Source organism: Malania oleifera, chromosome 5, assembly GCF_029873635.1.
Source record: "Malania oleifera isolate guangnan ecotype guangnan chromosome 5, ASM2987363v1, whole genome shotgun sequence".
Taxonomy (NCBI): Eukaryota; Viridiplantae; Streptophyta; class Magnoliopsida; order Santalales; family Ximeniaceae; genus Malania; species Malania oleifera.
The window spans coordinates 2,785,920-2,806,618 of record NC_080421.1 but is presented as its reverse complement, the minus strand read 5'-3'; the positions used below and the strand labels follow the sequence as shown (position 1 = coordinate 2,806,618).

Below are 20,699 nucleotides of genomic sequence, written 5' to 3'. Positions count from 1 at the left end.
AGTTCCCCAAGCAAGAACCATCAGATTCATCTTTGCATCTAGATCAACCATCCGTGATTGCAAAGTTTCCACTGTATGGTGAAAGTCCTTTGACATGTCGCTTATCAAACTTGCTTGATGCTTTTGTAACCCCATCACTTCATCAACAAGTTCCCTCATCTGGGCCACCTCCGCGGCCACAGTGTTGGCAGTTGTCTCAACCTGTGCTTCCAACACATTGATTCTCTCAGCATTGTTTGGTGTCATGATCACTTACAAAAGCTTTCCAAATCCCACAACGAAGGTAACTGAATTCCTGTAGCAATGAACCTTTGCTCTGATACCAGGTGTCATAGGTCGACTATTTTCACACCTTTGTGAAAGGGTCGTGCGGCGCTAGCTAAAACATTCTTGCTTAACTAGCCAACTTATTGTTTACCAACATTCATCCACGAAACACTTTCATTAGCATTCAATCAAATGACAACGGAAATAGTAAACAATCATGTAAGCAGTGGCAAGCAAGTAGTAAACATTGAAACAGCGCAATTCATTAACAACACCTCCGTTAACATTATGTGTTTAGCAAGGGAAACAAGTAGGTTAAATAAGTAGGCTAAATACGTTGACAATAGCTAGTGAGTTTTTCAAGACTGATGAACACTCACCCTCCCCTAAAGAGGTTTTTATGTAAATATCATCTTGACACTAGGAAACATCAAAGTGACCCAGAAGTCATACTACCTTATTTGGCATACAAAGAACCTACTAACAAAAATTAACCCTACACAAGTATTTACATGATGGAAACTCATCCTAAACACACAAGACAAATGGTCACAGACAAGCATAATGCCCTGAACAAATTAAAAAAGAAACAAAAATATGTAACAAATTAATTAATAAAACATTGATATTGCATGTCATTAATATTTAATTTAAAATAAAAATTCAATCATATTGTAACAATTTTTCAATGTTCATTATAAAGAAAAATGCAATAAAAATAAATTCCTTTATTTTTTTTCCTTTCTTTACGTCAAACAAAATTTTTCATCCGAATGGAGACACAATGTGCTTTAAGAATGTCTTGGTATAAAATATATAAACAAAAAAGACACGAGAAGAAGAAAGAACAGAGGAGAAAGGACAAATAGAATTGGAATGTTCAGTAGGCAGATACTGGTGCACACACCACAAACTAATTGATCAACTGTCCAAGAAACTATCAGCGACATTAATCAACTAACCAAGATGAATCATAGGAAAGAACCACTGGGTGCATCCAGTAGGGATGTTCACTAGCACTCAACTGTCCAAAATTATGCATCCATTTACACATCTTATTCCTTAAAGAGTCATCTAATATTATAAACTACAAGGAAGAACAAAATATGTAAAATATACAGAAGGAACCTAAAACAAAAATAAATAAATAAATAAATAAATAAAACATAAAACAAGCCCGCCAAGGGGGCAGCGTGAAGATGATGAAAAATCACCCTCTCCATTCTCAATGGGCCTCTGTGCTTTCATTGGCAAATTGGCTCCCAGCAGCGACTGGGCATGCCCAAGATGGCTGCTGCTGCATCTCAATGGCAACACAAACCTCGGGCAGTTTTTTCATTTCCTCACACAGTAGGTGCAGTCCAATTAGGGGGAACTCGGGTGGAGGTCGGAGGTGGCAAGGACCGGACGTTGATGTCAAGTGGCAGCAACCGGTATTGAATGTCAAGGTCCTTGAAAATTCTGACCATCTCTTCAACCAGAAGGGCTCTCCTTTCCCACCTCTCCCCCATGTCCTGGTGGTTCATTTTATGAGTCGGCCATACTGACAACTTTAACCTGGTCAATCCTTCAACGTCCCTGAGGACAATCATTGGGGCAGCACACCAGTGCTCCTTCTTGTTCTCAATGAAACTGCAGTCACATCCATAAGAAATAATTCGTTAAACAGAGATATTTTTCCAGAAATTTCCTGGGCAATATAAGGAAAAACCCATCAGACGTGACACCCTTTTTTTTCAATCTATCCATGAGGTGTTTTCACATTTTATTTCCACCATTCTTGTCATCTTGTGATGAATAGCAAAACTCAAACAAATGTAAAACCTGAAGCCTCATATAATCATACGAGCAAAGCCATCTAAGAGAATACTTTTTTGTTCTATGGAGTCTAATCAGTTGACATGGACATGGCTCATCCAAGAGAGTGCAAGTTATCAGTTGAAAGTTCTATGGTCATCATAAATCAGGCATAACTGCAGCAAGAGCAGAAATGCCTCTTCAATGGGATAGATTGTCATACGACCAATTGCTTGTATGACAAACACCGGCCCTCTGATATATAATTGCTCACCAACTAGCAACCAAGACAAGAAGGAAAGCAAATAATATGTGTGCATGTGTAGCAATGCCCTCTCATACCTTATTATTTTTTGCTTCATGATAGCAATCTTCTCTGCTGGAGTTGCAATATGAACATAAAAGTCAATTCCATCTCCCATGTCTGGGCTTCGGTAGTAGTTAAAGATAGGTTTTGTAGAAAGAACGCTGTTTGGGAATATAATCTTCAGGTTGTCATATCTTAGAAATACAGTAGTTAAGATGTTCATCTCTTCCACTATCATCTGAAATTCATTGGAATCCGATTAGCATACCAAAATAAGAGAAACAAAAAACTTCCATAAATGCAGACAGAAAAATATTTATATACAGTTCAAAGTAAATTTGGTACCTGAACCCCATCGATTTCACAGCGATCACCCACATCAAATGGGTGCATCACAAATAAGAAGACAATAGCTTCAAATACTGTCTTGCAGGTGTTTCCAAATATAAACACCACAAGAAGAAGCTGAGAGCTTATGAAGACAAGAAATTTGCTGGTTGCAATGCCTAGTATAAGTAGCCAGATAACCACTATAATGATGCCAACCACAATGTTCACCATATGATGAAGCTTATTTACAGCTGTTTTTGTATCATTCAATGTCAAAGCGAGTGCTTTCCGTTCTCTGAAAGCATTAACCTGAAAGAAACAAGCATAACACCTCACTTTATTAATCACTAAATAAAACAAAAATACAATGCATCTTACATCAGGGATGCAAATTTATGTCCATAAATCAAGTTGGGAAGCTTAAAATGACTTCACTTGCCAAAATCACCCACTCACTCGAGGCTGTTGAGTGTTGAGGAAAGGAAAAGAAAAGAAATAAGATGCTCAAAATTGCACAATTCTCTTATATGTTTTTCAAAACCTAGACAAAGATATTGTATTAATTCAATCCTATTTCCACAACAATGATACCACAAAAAATTAGGCTAGAAAAAAATCCATGAAGCATGGATAATTCTTAGGGATCGATTGGTCTGCAGCATAAAAAATATTCCCATGAAGTGACATTCCTGAGAATCTCATTCCTAGGAATAAGATGCCAACCACATGGGAATATTTTTATTTGGCTTCCATTGTAAGATTCCCAGGAATGTACACAGAATTCCCATGTTGAACCCATGTCAATGTTTGGTTCAACATGATAATCTTGATAGGTATTTTAAGAAGATGACCATTATACTCTTGAAATGTGTGTTTCTTCAATCCAAAAACTTACTAAAATAGTACTTAATTAAATCCATATCCTAAAATTTTCAACATTTATAAATTTAAAACATTTAACACTTAATAATTGACTCATCAAAATAATTGAGGGCAATATAGTGTCTAAGTATCAACTATTATATTAAATTTTTATAAGATAAAATTATATTAGTTTTATTTAATAAATTTATTAAATTACAAATGTCAATTAAAATGTTAATTGACAAAAATATTTATACTTTTATTAGACATTTTACAAATATTTATATATTTAATTAACATTTTATATATATTTTCTAATTAAAAATAATTCATGTTCATAGTTATTTAAATTTTTAAATTTTATTTTATTAGTTATTTATTATTTTAAATATAATAATAAAATATGATTATATTATAAGGGCATTATTATTCAAAAGACCAAATAGTGAGGGCAATTTGGTCAAAAAAGTAGGATTTTCATGGGAGAGGTGGGAATACAATGTCCATTTTTCATGGGAATCCTTTCATTCCCATGATATGAACATGCCCGCCAGGCCGTCATGTCATAGTCCAATGTTCAAACAAACGTGGGAATGAGATGGCATGGGCATCACATTCCTGGGAATCTTGAAAGATGCCAAGAAACAAAAGCCCCCTAAAGGTTTAGTTGCTTTCATAACGTATTTTTATCAGATACTAATAATTTTAAGATACTCCTTGGATACACAACAGATACTTTAAAAATGTGTCAAATTCTTTACAAAATATATCTCTAAACATGTCCACAATGTATTCAATACTTGTATATAATTGTTTTATTGAAACTACATTGAACATTTTCTAAGATGTAACTGGAGAACTACAAAATATTGGCATCACATCCTTTTTACATTCCATTTGTAAATTCTTAAATAATTAAAGAAATCAAGACAGGGTATAACAAAGAACTATAACACCTTAAATCCTCAACACTGCTTTCAAATTTAAGCTTTTTGATACTTGCTACACATGTTTGGATAGAACATGGTAAAAGTTAAAATTTGATAGCTAAAAACATATCCCCATCGCATCATGTCTTTAATTTTTAAGAATAACTTTATCTATGTATCCCTAAATCTGTATCTCACATCACCTTACCTGTATCCATGCTTCATGGGCAAAAACCAACCAAGTTGAACCTACAAAACAACAAACCAAGCCTGAAGTCCTAGGTGTAGTCGGCAATATGAATCCTTTTCTACCAATTTACACGATCATGGGCAATTTCCTCCCACATTTAACGGTTATTAAATCCTTTCTATCTCATTCCACGTTATTTTAGGTTTATCCCTACCCTTTCTACCACTAACAGCAAATAGTTCACTCCTCCTCAGAGGTGCACTGTTTGGCCTACGTTGCAGAAGCCATCTGAAACGCCCCTCTCATCTTTTTTGATAAAAGAAGATAATATTATTAAAGCCAAGAATCAGAGAACATGATAGAGGACAGGGAGTCCTTCTCAATAACAAAAATTATAGAATAGCTATAATACACCAAAAGAACAGAAAAAACAATACGAATATCAGTTATAAGAGTGCTGACCTGCTGACCTCCAATCCCTAATGAGGTTGGACAGCAGTAATCACCAAAAAAATCCAAGAGCATGCACCCATAAGAAAGCTAGGAAAGTCGCTTTATTCCATAATAGCCATGAGCACGTTGAGCGACTTTTAGAAACCCTAGCATTCCTCTCAATCCACAGGGTCCAAAGAGCGCCCCTCTCTTATCTTATCTACCAAAGTCGAACCTATGATGAATAGATGTAATTACAAATTACATCTTACTGTCTTCATTGTCTCGTCATTTTTTATTCCCTTTACCATCACATCATCATTCTATTGATTTGTTTCAGATTTTGTAATCTTTCTGATAACAACTGCTATACTCAAACATATGGTCAAGGACCTAGTATGTGACAGAATGTCGCCAAACAGTTCAATTAGAGCCCAGATATGTTGCGCTCCCTGATAGTTAACCCAGATTTACCCACTAGGCAACCCTGATACCATGCCGAATACCAAACACAGAAGGCCCTGAAATACACATGCTGCCTCTTAATAGAGGCTGGGCTGTTAATGGTCTCAAAGTCAGCGAAATGGTCTTATTTGGTAAATTTCTTAATTGTTGCTGAATCAGAGATCTTCCCACTGCTTATTGAGTAACAGATCAATCCTGAGACTTAGATATTTTTGGCCCTAAAAAAAAATGTAAATTCCAAAATACTCTATAATAGACTTTTCCTTATCTCCCAAATCATATCTTATACACATATTTAGTGGTTAGTTATCAAACAACTAAAAGCATTTAGCATCCAGACCCAGAGAGGCAGAGACAGTTCCAATTATCCTCATGACTCAGTTTTTACAGGGCCAAAACTGCATTCAGTATTCACCACTTAATGCTTAATTTTATCAAAATGTTTCTACAACAACAACAACAAAACCAAGCCTTAGTCCTACTAAGTGGGGTCGGCTATATGAATCATTTTCCGCCAATTTATGCGACCATGGACCATTTCTTTTGATAGATTCAAGGATATTAAATCCTTATTCACTATCTCCTCCCAAGTTATTTTAGGTCTACCCCTACCTCTTCTACTGCCCCCCACAATAACCAATTCACACAGGTTCTTGTTTAATGAGGACTTGCATTTCCAGTAAAGAACGAGCAACATTTACCATAAAGTTCTTACCACCCAGTTCTTCAATGCTGACTTGCTAATTTTATTGCTTTCAGAGGCTCCTTCAAAGAGACTCACGGTCTTCACAGCCTCATCATTTTGCATGAAACGCAACAAGTCCTGCAAGATAATGTACCTGCCAGCAAAGACACTTAGGAGTTCAATGACTAGAAGTTTAAGAAAAGAAGAATGATAAATAAGACATGAGACAAGTAACCCATCGAAGAGATTATCAGTCTAAATGTATAATATGAACAAGCAAGCCTAGATCTTTATGTAATATTTTCTTTTAAGATATAAATTACCATGAAGACAAACAAGAAAAATTTTTTTGAGGGGAAATAACAAGAAAATTATCAGTCACAACATGTACACACACTATAAATGTATATACAGTGAAAAAGCAGGCCTAGGTATGTATACAGTTTTTTTTTTTTTTTTTTAAACAACCGAAGGTTATGTGAATTTGGATGCTTTTTTCAATTTTACAATTTATCATTATTCTCTAAAAGGTATGTATTCCAGGTGTTTTGTGAAAGTTAACACTTTCCAAAAAAGATATCTATTCATAAAAGAAGAGGAAATGGCGTCTGTTTTCACATTAGGGTTCCTCCTTGAATTTTTTATTTTTTCAAATTAAACAACTAATAAATATATGTTTTCTTATTGGGATGCCTAATCAAATTTTATTATTTTATCCTTAATATCTAAAAGGTACATATTCCAATAGGTGTCTATTAAGATTTGTCTCCTTCCATATATATAATAAAATGAACACACACACACACACACATTTATAATAGATGTCTTCTACGAGATGCATTCTTTCATGAAAGAATGTCTCTATCTCTATGTGAAAGAGTGTATCCTTTCATGAATGGTGTCTAGATAAGATGATAGTGTTTATACTTTAATATAGAAAGAACCCAACCTTAACATCATCTCCTCTCTCTCTTCTTCTTCCTCTATTCCCAACAAGTGGCACTTGTGCAATGCTTTGTTTGATCAGAGAGAAAAGTTGACCCCCTTACTATCAAATGGTCATGCCTGCCAATGCTAAGCTAATGCATCCATGGGACTTGATCACGTTGAATTTGCTTAATCATTTCTATGTGAACTGTTTAATTTTTTTTTATCTTCCCTTTTTTTGTAATAACTTCATTTGCTTTTGCCCTTTGGAGGATGTATCTGATAGTGGGAGCACCCCTATGCTTGTGGAACTCTTTATTCACCAACAAAATTGAGAACACAAATGCACAAGTACCAGAATGGTTGACACTGTCCATTAACACATACTTTATGGATGCATTCATAGCCATTGCAAATTTGTTAGCTCAGGTTTCAACCCATTAATGCAACTTGATTTGGTAGGCAGATTTGATGGTTGGGTTAATATCTCATCGGATTTATTATTTAAAATTTTGAAAAACAACCGGTATGTTATGCCCTTCTATAATAGTAGAGAAAGAGATATAGCAACTGTGCAAATGCTATGCGTGTAAAAATATTATATAATTTAATCATATCTAAATTTTTTAAAATTTTGTAATAAATTTTATAATTTTGATTAACTTTAAATGGTTTCAACTGTTCATGGTGGTCTAATGTTTTAAATGGTTAAATATTTACTTTTTTAGACATTTATTTTTCAAACTACTCACATACCCACCCATTTCTTGAATATTTTATATTTGAGTATTAACATATGAACGATGAAGAATTCTTTTGAAATATAATGAACCAAAAATTATAGATTAAACTTGTCAAGACTTCTTTTTTTAGTGAGCAGAAATACATTCAGATAAAATTAAATTTATGAAGTTTTTTGGACAGGTTCACCCAAGAAAAAAAAATTGTGTTTAATTAAAAAAATAAAAAATAAATTAATATTATAAAGAAAAGTACTAATAGTGTAAATCATTTTGTGGAGAGAAATATATGCCTATCGTTCAATTCAATATTAAATTACAGTTAATATAATAGTTAAATGTTTCTGACCTTTTCTAAAATTATTGTAAAGTTTCTAATATGATTTAAATGAATACTATTCAATCTTTTAAAAGGTAAATATTAGAGATAAAATCATAGACTTAAAAGCCCTTCTAGATAATAAAGACTAATTTTTTAAAATTAGAATAAACTTACTATTGACCATTAAATAAATAAAAATAATGATTATAAATATTTTAATTAGCGAATCACAAGTTATATAGCTGTTTATAACAAATTATACAATAGAAGAGTCAAGATACACGCAATCTTGTGCAAAGCATGTGAAATATTTACTAGGACATTAAATGTACAAGCTAGAATTAATGTAACAAATGCATATCAGAAAGTTTTGTGGCAGGCCAAGGATCTGATGAAGAGACCTGTACAAGTGGACAATGTGGCACAGCAGGAGACAACACGTGGCATGCAGTTGTATAGGAATAGGGAGTAATCATGCATGAAGGAAAGTGGAGAAAATTGCCACAAGATCATCCGAGGAAGGTGTCATATGAAGCGAGACCTAAATATTTGTAATATTATAAATTTCCACATTTATAGTGATGTTCATTGTTGCATGCTTATCTATAGACAATTGGCCAAATATCTCCCTAATTTCCGCATCTATGGTGATATTCTCTTACCTTACTGAAAAATCAAACATACACTTTCCCAGCTAAACGAATCCTTAATTGGCCTCTCAAGAGTCTCGACAGCCCTATAATGCAGTGCATGCCGCCTAAATCAACCCCTTTCCCCTACTATTATGCCCCCAACAAGTGTAAAGCTGCAATATTGCTGATTTGTTGGAAACCTAATGATGTTACATCCCATCCAACCTCACCATGTTGTCACTGGAACTCGCACCATATTGATTCCCAATATGAACAGCCATTCCTTTATCTTCGAGCCTCTGGCATCCATCCTTCATAGAAACCCCCTCTAGCAAGCTCATCAATCCTCAAGATTTCCCTTCCCCCATCTCTCAACCCACTGGAGAAAAACTAGTGGAGTTCATTCTCATTGACCACCTTTATTGGGGAGGAAATACCATGATGTTGTTTCTTTTCCAGGTGCTCACTTTTTGACTGAGACCAAGTTTGCTATGTCCAAACATTTCAACACACACTGCCGCACAATCCACTCCCAAACTTCCAATCTTCTAATGAAATACTGAGTCTAGACACCCTCTTTATATCTATTGTGGGTTCCCAAGTTAGGATGGGCGTATGAGAAGAAGAGATGGTCCCATTTTGGCCTAGTAAACCCCCTTGTATTAGGAAGCTTACAAGCCCAAATGAACTCCCTAAAAAGCCCATCAGAAATAGTTTGGCCTCTAGTTCTAGTTTCATTTTGCAAATGAGCCACATTCCTCTTACAAGCCCATGACTTATTTTCCAAAGGTTGGACCATATTAACTAACATTAATCACTCCTATCCCAACCCATTTAAGGCCAACACCAGCACACGTTTGCCCCCTTCCTCTTGCAAACCTTAGTTTCCCTAAAGCATCCTAAACCATAAATTGCCGCTGCCACTACTGCTGTAATGCCCCAACCCTCTAACCAGGCCCGGCGTGCTACTATACATACATAACATGTATATCCCTGATACCATACATATACTACCCGCCCAATAAGGGAGAATTGGGTGTCTCATATTGCTCTTCATAATCATGCACAGCAGAAAACATAAACAACTTCTCAATACAATACCATAGTTTCTACTCATATCCTTCCTCAAAAGAAAGAACCCAACATCCAGTATTCACAATGCATACATTTCTGAAAACATAAATATATTACAACTCAAAAACATAACCAAAGGTTATAACCTATAACTCCCAAAATGTTACACCGACCCCAAGCTCTCTAAGCTTGATCACGCGACGGTCCTAAAAAGATAAATTCCATATCGGGGTGAGACACATCTCAGTAAGTCGGAATAGATCAGTACCAGTGTGTGGCTACCATGAGATTTGTGTACAAATATATATATATATATATATATATATATATATATATATATATATATATATATACACACCATTAAAAAACTTTAACATAGTTATGAAACATTTCCTTATTCTTCCTCACATACATGCAGAATATTTTTACCAACGAGAGTGCCTAAGGATTGGGATGATTACCCGCCCATACAAATAGCACCCCTCTGCTCTGATACTTTATGCAACTCATAGTTACAACTGAAGCATATCAAGTCACTTACCTTACTCGATAAGCCCCAAGTGGATAATGTATCTCGTACACACACACATTCATAGAAAGATTTACTGGCAGAAGTCCCCAAGAATAGGAAAGGTTACCCGTCCATACAAGTATTTCCCTTTGCTTTGATTTGTTATGCAGCCTAATATGGCTACATCAAATACTAATCAGGGCACTCACCTTTCTTAGCAAGCCCTCAGGCGAAGTATGTACCTCGCCCCAAATAAACATGATACTACAATTTACAATACATTTTACTTTACTCTAAATCTGTTATTTCTATATTGTTCATCTTTTCATATTCTTATTCTTTCATGTCATATAGTTTACATATACGTTTCGTATATTCTGATTTCATGCTACTCCGTTCTCATGGCTGGAATCACATAGTCTGAATTCACGTTGCATTACTCTGATTTCATGCAAGCGAATCTCACTTCCACATTTTATATCATTCACATGTTCTTATATCATATGGTTAATAGGTTAAAGTAAACAATTATGCATTTAGAACTCATCTCGGATGGATAATCAATGTTATGCTTCCCCCCATAACGGGTTGTGCAGCCCGTAGGCTGGTCTTAACCCTAGTCGGCCAACTAGAGCTAAATCAATCACCTTCTACAGTCTGTAAGTCCGATCGGCTGTTCCCACACTGATCTAGACTCCAGAGGGATCCTTCCCTTCCAACACAATCGACTATCCCGTCTTCACAGTCTCTCTAAGACGTGTGGGTGCACTACACTAACCCAAATCATACGCAACAGTACTGTGCCTTGCCATCGTCCATTTGAGTTCTCAAATCATACCTTGCAACTTAACTCTCAAGTTCTGCTCTGTTTACAATACACATGCAATATAATCCCAATTCATTTCAATATTTCCAACATATCATACATATATATATCACAACTCAACTTAGTATGTTCATTAACTAATGCCACACATTTTCAACAATACCCGTGACATACATCATTTAAAATAACATAAGCCAACCCTTGTTCATCTTTTACCATACATGAAAATACACCTTTAAATCCTTTATAATCATCCATAAAATTCCTTACTTTCCATATTTCATTTCTACAATAATAACTATACAACCCTAGGTTCAAAATCATAATTCAATGGTTGGCTTTTCTTTTAGAAACTCACGTGATATCATATATATATATATATATATATATATATTCATAAACACATAAACTTCTTTTTAATCGGTATATTCATAAACATATTGGCTTAATCTATTCCCCTTACTTGTTTTCCTGAAAAACAACCCGAGATGCTTGAAAACCGAACCCTAGCTTTTTCCCAAGTTTGAGAATCCGCTCCGCTAGACTTGTAGATATTCACTCCCTGATCCTCGTGGTAACTTCCGATCCTTGAATCAAGCAACGATCGGCAAAAGATCGAAGAGAGCGAGAGAGAGTGGGCGTGGGTTCTAGAGAGAGAGAGTGAGAGTTGAGAGTTACATAAGAAAAATACATAACTTAGCTCTTAAATAACTTTAAAATATCTCCTCCAAGATATTTATATAAATATCTAAAAATATCTCCTCCAAGATATTTATATATATAAATATCTTAAAATATCTCCTCCAAGATATTTATTATTATATTTATTTTTTATTTTATTTTATTTCCGGGTTCGAGTTCCTACAACTACTCCAAAACTCACAAAGTGGTAACTTCCCTAACTCCCACAATACCATCCAACCTTCCCTGCCTCTAAAGTACCAAAAAGAACTTCCTTCCAACTCCAACAATCTTGAGTTGCTAATAGTTGAGCCTCAAATTTGTTCATCTCCTCCTACCCTACAAGCTCTTGCATCTCTTATAGAAATTTACACCAACCTTCCCCTTCCAATCCACCAAGAATGAAGATTGATCGAATCTTGTCATTCGATTGTAGACCCAACTCACGAAAAAAGACATAATTCTTTGACTTCAATGCCACCCTGTTGTTTATGGTGTGGCTCTTATACTTCATAAGGGCTTATGAACAAAGGGATAAAAACATATGTTGGTGCAGCAGCAATGACTTGCCGACGAGAGGATAGGTTAGTCGACGAGTGGGCTTCTTGGACTCGTCGACGAATCCCCTGTTCTCGTCAACGAGTGCACCTGGGCTGCGAGAAAATATTTAAATTTTGAATGTAAACGGTGTGACGGTTGGGGATTCAGAGGGAAGCCTTCGAGGGCTTTATATATGTTCTTCTGGGCATATTTTGACAAGTAAGAGCGTAAGAGAGGGGTAAGAGAAGGAGAGAAGATTATTGAGTGTGTATCTTTGATTTTCATAGTGAAATCTCTTGCCGATTGCTTCCGTGGATGTAGGCTTTGCCGAACCACGTAATTCCTGGTGTCGTTGCTCTTATCTTTACTTTCTTTATATTGCTATGGTTGTGGATAGATTCTGTATTTCACCATTTTAAATTGTTGCATATGGTATTGTTTGATCATTTATAATGTTATTCCGCTGTGCATTGTTGGAAGTGGCGTTACTTTCACAACAATTGGCATCAGAGTGTGTGTTGTATGGCCTTTGAATTGAAGGATCTCGTGGTGTAGCAAGGCATGGTGAAAGGTTTATACAGAATTTCAACCGAATAGCATGGATGCAATGACTTGGAATGAATTGGGAGCAATTATTCGTCTTTGTTTGGCTAAGGACGTGCTATATCGCATCATGGATGAGAATTCTCCGACATTAATTTGGCGAAAATGGGAATGCCGATATATGTCTAAGGGTTAGTCAAAATCTACAAGTGTAGTGAAGGAAGACTCAGAATGTAGTGATAGAGATATGCTACGTGTTTCATTGGGTTTGGAGTGCCTCATGGGTGATTCTTGGATCTTAGATACCGGATGCTTTTATCCTAAAAAATGGTTTGACATCTATAGGTCAATTTATATTGGTTGCATTTTGATGGAAAGTGATATTTCATGCAAAATGTTTGTTATTGGAAATGTCAAAATCAGAATGTATGGTGATATTGTAAGAACCATATGTGATGTAAAGCTTGAATCGGGTCTAAGGAAGAATGGTATTTCATTGGGAACTTTAGACCGTAATGGATATTGTTACGAGTCTGAATGTGAAGAAATAAAAGTGTATGAAGGTAACTTGATAGTGATGAAAGAAGAAATAATAGCGGGAAATATCTATGCACTGCAGGATGTTACGATTGTAGGTAGAGTTGCAACTGTTGAATCTGAGTCAGGTATCCTGTGGCATATGCGGTTAAAGCATATGGGTGACTACATGTATTCAGATATTTGGGAACCAATGATGATAGCATCAGGGGATAGACATATGTATTTCGTGGATTTATCACGAAGGGGCTTGGTGTACTTCATGTAGTGGCTGAGGTAGAGAATTAGCCGGGAGAGAGATTCTTAAGTCAAACATTGAGGCTGAATACGCTAGTTTCGTTCAAGAAGTTTAGTGAGCAAGGCAGGTTATATGCAGGGTTTGTAGGGTACTTCTTGGTGAAGTTAATGAGTATGATGCGTTTCTCGTGTGACCGATCGCCAAAGATATTGCTAGATGGGAAAGTTGCAAGTGGATTGTGGGCAGGTTTTACGGTAGACTACTCGGTTGCAAGTGGATGTCCATTGGTACACTATTCTAGTGATGGAGGATCTAGGCTTGGTGTTATGTTCAGACAGTACACTTTTCTGGGGTACAAGAAAGGTGGGTGCAAACTAGGTGATCCTATAGCAAACAAAGGGGTGATTGAGGATATGACTTTTGATGATAAAGTCATGGGGCAGCGTACTTAGGTAAAGGAAGAGAAACAAATGCCAAAAAACTGCAGTAGCAACAATCGTGTTATTCAGGTGGAGTTAGGGACTCAAGGCAGAAATGCAAGGAGTTCTATCTCGGGTCAACAGTATCACGGTATGAATGGGCATGTGATGTAGGTGGAGCAGCAGACTCAAAGCAGAGATGACATAGTTCATATTGCAGGGAGTATTTTTCAACTCGGGAGACCAGCAGAATCACGGTAAACCCATGTGTACTATCAAACCACTACTCAGGCGTGTGCGTTAGAGAGGCTTCTAGTTTGGAAGAGGGTGATAGGATGTCGTGAAGTCATGTATCTGTTGTGTGTGAATAACATATTATTGGCTAGAAAGACTTTGACTGAGGCTAATCAGTTGGATACTCTATTGAAAGGTTTTGACATGAATGTGTTGGGTATGACCAAGATGGGTCTTGATTTGCTTATTAACATGGATAAAACTGCAGGGAGATTGGTATTATCTTAGGGTGAATTTGTGGACAAGGCTACAGGGAGATTGGTGTTATCTCTGGGTGACTTTATGGATGGAACCACAAGGAGACTTCGTTTGTTGTCTCAAGGAGGTTCTGTGGAGAATCAATATGGAATGTCTACCGCTCGGTACCCAAGGACGGGATGTGATGTCCGGGATATGTCAAGGTCCCCCATGATTGTGCAATGGGGTGTTTCAGCAAGCAACAGAGTGGGCCGTCAGTTGTTAGTTTTGTTGAAGACTATGCAGGGGGCTTTGGTGATAGAAGACTTGTAGCAGTGGTTGTGTTTACTGTTGTGGGAAAGTTTTGTTGGAAGCCTAGGGCAAAGTCTTCGGGTATTGCATCTACAACTATATCGGGATTGATGGTAGAAGTTGAAGCTGCCATCGGCAAGTTCAAGCGATGTTTGGACTTTGTGCATGTCTCCAAGTGCTCGAAGGGAGACGGTCCCAACTGAGCTTTCTAAATTCAAGGTGGAGCAGTCAGATATGTTTTTCGAGCTCCCCTAAGGGGCGTATAATCGCCAAGATGGAGATTGTTGTTTATGGTGTGGCTCTTATACTTTGTGGGGGCTTATGAACAAAGGGAGAAAAACATATGTTGGTGCAGCAACAATGACTCGTCGACAAGTGCCCTGTGCTCATTAACAAGTAGATACTGAGAGTCAGAAAATTTCAGAGCAGAAAGCTCATCAACGAGAGGATAGACTAGTCGACGAGTGGGCTTCTTGGACTCGTAGACGAATCCCCTGTTCTCGTCGACGAGTGCGCCTGGGCTACGAGAAAATATTTAAATTTTGAATGTAAACGGTGTGACGGTTGGGGATTCGGAGGGAAGCCTCTGAGGGCTTGTTATATATGTTCTTATGGGCATATTTTGACAAGTAAAAGAGTAAGAGAGGGGTGAGAGAAGGAGAGAAGATCATTGAGTGTGTATCTTTGATTTTCATAGTGAAATCTCTTGCCGATTGCTCCCGTGGATGTAAGCTTTGCCGAACCACGTAATTCTTGGTGTCGTTGCTCATCTTTACTTTCTTTATATTTCTATGGTTGTGGATATATTTTGTATTTCACCATTTTAAATTGTTGCATATGGTATTGTTTATTCCACTGTGCATTGTTGGAAGAGGCGTTATTTTCACAACACACCCAGTAAGGTATATTGCTGAAGTGAGTGACCTACTCCAACCTCAATAACAACAATGGCAAACACTTGCAAACCCATCTTGCAGCCGACAAGGTAATCCTTACCCACCACGAGTAAGAGCAAGAGTCATGACACCTCCTTGTTGCCTTTGAATGAATTCTCTTTCCTTGAGAGAGAGGTCAATGAGTTTGATACTAATAGATAATTCTTTTTTTGTCATAATAGCCATGTAGTGGCTGCAAGAATATTGTTATGGCCTATAGCAAAAGTTATGCGCCAATAGCAATCCATGGCAGGCACTACAGCAGAGTACAAGATTTTTATCAACAGTGCCATCACAATACCTTTTGATTAGATAAACCCACTTACATCCAATCATATACTAAGAAGGACGATAACAAGAAAATGACAATCATTATCATATATGAGAGCCAAATTCTCATCATGCATGGCATCTCTCCAATCCTAAAACTTGATGAGCGTTTGAAAAGCAAGTAGATTCAATGGCATATAGGATAAGGATAAAGATTAAGTAGTGGAAAGATAGGGTTTATGTTTTAGGAGAATAGTTTTTTGAACAACTAACCATAGGATGAAAATTTGAAAGCGAATGAACAATAGGAGAGGGATTATAATTGAGATCAAATACGAGTGGGACAATAAAGTGAGAAAAGGGACATAAGATAGAGGAAAATGAGATTGAAGTAGTGGAGGGATCAAAGCATAAGGTGATTTCACGGAGGAAGAAGAATTAGGAGGAAAAATAGGATTTAGTGGAGAGCAATTAGAAGGGTGAGAAGGAGAAACAGTAGAGAGAGGAAGTTGAGAAGCAGTAGAATTTGAAGTTCGAGAGGATGTGGAAGGAGAAAATGTTGGAAAAGGAAAAGATTAACTCATGAAACAACATATGAAAATCTAATTGTTGGACAATTGCATGCAACAATATGCTTTGTGTTGAGAGCTGTAGCCAATAAACACACATGGGGAGTGAAAGTAAAATTTGTAATGATCATAAAGCCTAAGATAAGGGAGACAAAGTGATGTAGGACAAGAAGCAAGACCTTGGGAAGATTCATGTTGGAGACTACTCCAGAAGAATTGGATTGATAATTGTTGGGTTTAATTAGTAGTTTGTTATGTAGTTAGTTTAATTAGTCCAGTAGTATGCATATATAGGGGCTAGTTTGTAATATTTGTGTAAAGTAGGGAGTTGTTTGTAATTCATGCCGTTTTAGGGGCATGTGTGTAATTTTATGTGTTTAGGCTTCCTTATAAATAGTATGAAAGCCATGATGTAGGCCATTGTTGATGAATTTGAATTGTTGATTGAACATGAGTTCCCCTCTGGTATCCCCTCTCTCCTCCTCCCTTCCCCCTCCTTTGAATTGTTGATAGAACGTGAGTTCCCCTCTAGTATCCCCTCTCCCCTCCTCCCTTCCTCTCTACTAATTCTCCTTGGCTGCAGAACCTTGATGCTGCCCCTGCATCACTGAGGCCCTCAGAAATTTAATTATCTAAATTCCTCACAAGTGAATTATTTTTGAAGAATATAATATAAATTACTCAATTGGTTGGTGCAGATATTAAGATTGAGGAGCATGAAGCCCTCCTGTGGACTTCTCTTCCAGCATCATGTGGTAATTGGTAACTGCACTGTTGGTTGGAAAGGGATGCTCAAGTTAGATGACTGTTGCCCTAGAGAATGGGAAATTCAAGAAACTTTGTAGCAACTCTAAAGCTGGAGCTCTTGTGGTGAACCCAAATCAAGGTAGGAGCACTTCACATGGGAGGGATTTCAGTAGCAGGAAGTCTGGATCAAGCTCAGACCAAAGGTGGATGATAGCAATAACAAGTGCTACTATTGTAAAAATAGTGCATATCCAATACTTCTGCAAAAAGATAAAGACTTACAAGAATTGAAGAAGATTTTTGAGTAAAAAAATATGGGAACAGAAAAATAATATGTGGCTTTAAGTGTGATAGAAAATTACAAGGATATGATTTTACAGAGCACAGAGCAAGTGGCAAAAAATTGACTGATGTATGGTTGCTTGATTCAGGCTACTCCTATCATAGTATAAAATCATGGTTTGACGCTTATGAAAAGTATGAAGAGTGAAAAGGTCACAGGCATACTTTATGATGTGACAACTTTTGGAATGCGAGGCAAGTAACAAGATATGGAAAGAAGTTAAGACAAGGTGGAGGCTTGTCAGAGTTAAGCTTAAATAAGTAAGGTGCATTGATATACCTATGTTCCTATAAGGTAGAATTAGTTCTCCCACATTAGTTTCTTGGATAAGATTTGGAGGGTGATGAATGGACAGGTATTTTATTGGAATGAGAAAGTAATACAACAAAAAGCATAATTACACAACTCCATGACACAAAACTTCAACTGAAAAGACAATCAGGTAAGGCAGAAAATTATATTTTGATACTGAGTGGAAACCAATGCAGGTAGACACACAACTGAAGGATAATGCTTTACAAACAAAAAAGATTAAAGCAATATGAAAGGTAAAAGAACTAACCTCTTGCCAGGTCTAGCCACATTTTGGAATATTTTCCTTGCCGCAGCTTTTGCTTCATTTTCACTTCTAATCTGTTTCGAATTCTCATCGTACTGAGTAGAATCCAGTATCTGCTCGTCCAGTGTCGACAGAGCTCCATGCCGGACTATATTAACCAACCTCTTCATATTCCAGGCAGACACATTTTTAGGATTCAACTTATGCAAGTGATCAATAGTGATCTTATCATCAAGTTTCTTCGAAATTGCCCCAGAAAACTTGACGTTTCTTGCTAATACTGGACTTTTCTGGAGCCCCCCACTCGCTATCACCCTACCGCTCTTTGCATATGAGAAGGCTGCAGCCTTCAGCTCAGGAGGCAGAGTAGCCCCAGCATTCTGGAGTCTCTGGACCTCAGCCATCGTCCTCTCCTCCTCCTCCTGAGCATTCTGCAATTCAACCAAGGGTGGTCCAGAGAGCGTCTCGATCACATACTGGTTGAAAAGGGACTCTTGAATTCGATCAAAGAAGGTGCTAACATGGAACGATGAAGCAAGAACTTTCACCATCAGGGTTTTCACAAGCCACAACAGGGTACCCACCAAGAGACACACCAAAATTTTGGTCACATATTGAAGGGTTGCTGTATTGGTCTCCTTCTCAACCTTTTTATCAAACAGGTAGTGCCAAGCAATTAAAACCAGACCTAACCACAAGCAATTCTGCACTGCCTTCTTCACACCATAAACGAAGTACAAAACCCTTTTGCGTAATAGAAAATTTCGCTCTATGAAGAACACTACCATTCTAATCAACCAACCAGAAACCAAACGCCCACAAATCAGAACTAAAACCATCACTTCCCATTTCCACAGTGGAAGGTTCCACAGAGTCCGACGCTTAAATGAAGGAATTGTTAAACTACAAACCAAAGCAGCTATTATTGAAATAAGACTTAGCCATTCGAGCAGAGTTAGAATACTGAATTTCGTCTTCTTGTACTCTTCCGGAAAGTCGTCTTCCAAAAATGGGTCGTCTTCCTCCTCTTCCATGGATTTTCCCAGAATTCCAGACTTCAACTGACTCGATTTCGGGACCCGTCCGGATTTCCGATCAGGTTGCTCCGGCGGGTCCATGAGCCTGGACCTCGTTTTCAACCTCAACAAGTTCGATTTGTTCTGAAACGAGGAGTTCGAAGTACACCTCAACACTTCGCCGTCGCCGTTTTCGGCGGGGGAGTTGGAACCCTGTCGCCGGTCATTACGCTCCTCATCGTCGTCCTCGTCGTCGTCCTCGTCCTCGTCTGACGAGCCCTTGTACTTTCTCTCCGGCACGATCTCCGTCTGGAACGACACCGTTCGGCTGTTGTCGCCCGGGCTCTCCGCCACGGGCGGCAAGCCCCGGCTATCGCGGCGGAGCTCGTCCATCTCCAAGTCCATATCCAGCGACATCTCCCCGGACGCCCTCTGCTTGTGCAGGAACTGCCCGATTAGCTTCGACGGCGGGTCCTCCGTCGACCGGCGCCGGAAATCGAAACCCTCACTCCCTCTCTCTCCACCCTTCTGATTCACATTCTCTTCCTTCCAGAACTCGTAACTCGACCCCCTCCATATCGCGTTACCAGCACTCCCTCTGCCGCTGCCGTCTCCGTCGATCTTCACGATCACCTCCCCTCGCTCGCCGGAATCCTTGGCGGATGTCATGTCGTGATCCAACAGTATGGACTGCTCCTCGCCCCTCAGGTCCTCGCCTCCCCCAGCAGATATCTTGCGCGAGTGCCTGTGGGATTTAAAGGATTTTCTTAAGGCGTCCATTAATATTAAGCAAAAGCTATCTTTACAAGAGAGAAAGAGAGGGAAAGGCAGAGACAGAGAGAGGAGGTCAGTAGAGAGAGAGATGGTCCGCAGGAAATTTGTTATTAATGGCCATTAAAAAAAGCTTCAAAAATAGAATGATGAGATGACAATCTAACGAAATATTTAATGGAAAGGGTATGCGGGACGTTGGACGCGTGTCGTGAAATCGCCATTAATTAAATATGAGCTTGGATTTGCAGAGAAATCGAGACAGTGTGAAGGGAACCGGTGCAGCAGAGACCAGGTGGCCTTAACGGGGACGACAGAGTGCACCAAACTAGCGCAATTGCCGCTGTTAGGTTAGAAGTTTCGATGTCTTCCAAAACAGCCCTCACTTTATTTTTAATTACGTTTGTGCTCCTGCTGGCTGAGTTTAACTTAATTTAGTACCAAAGTTTC

At 37.9% G+C, this 20,699-nt stretch overlaps 1 protein-coding gene across 2 annotated transcripts; it reads right to left on the bottom strand.

Annotated features, from left to right (window-relative positions):
• Positions 1-1,243: 1,243 nt before the first annotated feature.
• LOC131156601 (mechanosensitive ion channel protein 6-like) lies at positions 1,244-20,575 on the bottom strand. 2 transcript variants are annotated; one of them, XM_058110413.1, is made up of 5 exons: positions 18,466-20,575; positions 6,297-6,420; positions 2,717-3,010; positions 2,407-2,609; positions 1,244-1,899 (listed from the first exon to the last, which is right to left on the bottom strand). In XM_058110413.1, exons 1-5 carry the CDS (start codon positions 20,256-20,258, stop codon positions 1,611-1,613), a joined length of 2,703 nt encoding a protein of 900 aa, XP_057966396.1. In that variant the 5' UTR covers positions 20,259-20,575; the 3' UTR covers positions 1,244-1,610. The 2 variants fall into 2 exon arrangements, with proteins under 2 accessions (XP_057966396.1, XP_057966397.1); XM_058110414.1 differs by having other exon boundaries at positions 6,300-6,420; positions 18,466-20,564.
• Positions 20,576-20,699: the final 124 nt, after the last annotated feature.

Coding starts and splice junctions, on each gene's coding strand:
- LOC131156601 (XM_058110413.1), bottom strand. CDS start 20,258: ATGGACGCCTTAAGAAAATCCTTTAAATCCCACAGGCACTCGCGCAAG. Junction 6,421..18,465: donor GTGGCTAGACCTGGCAAGAG/GTTAGTTCTTTT, acceptor CTTTGCTGGCAG/GTACATTATCTTGCAGGACT. Junction 1,900..2,406: donor ATGAAGCAAAAAATAATAAG/GTATGAGAGGGC, acceptor ATGTGACTGCAG/TTTCATTGAGAACAAGAAGG.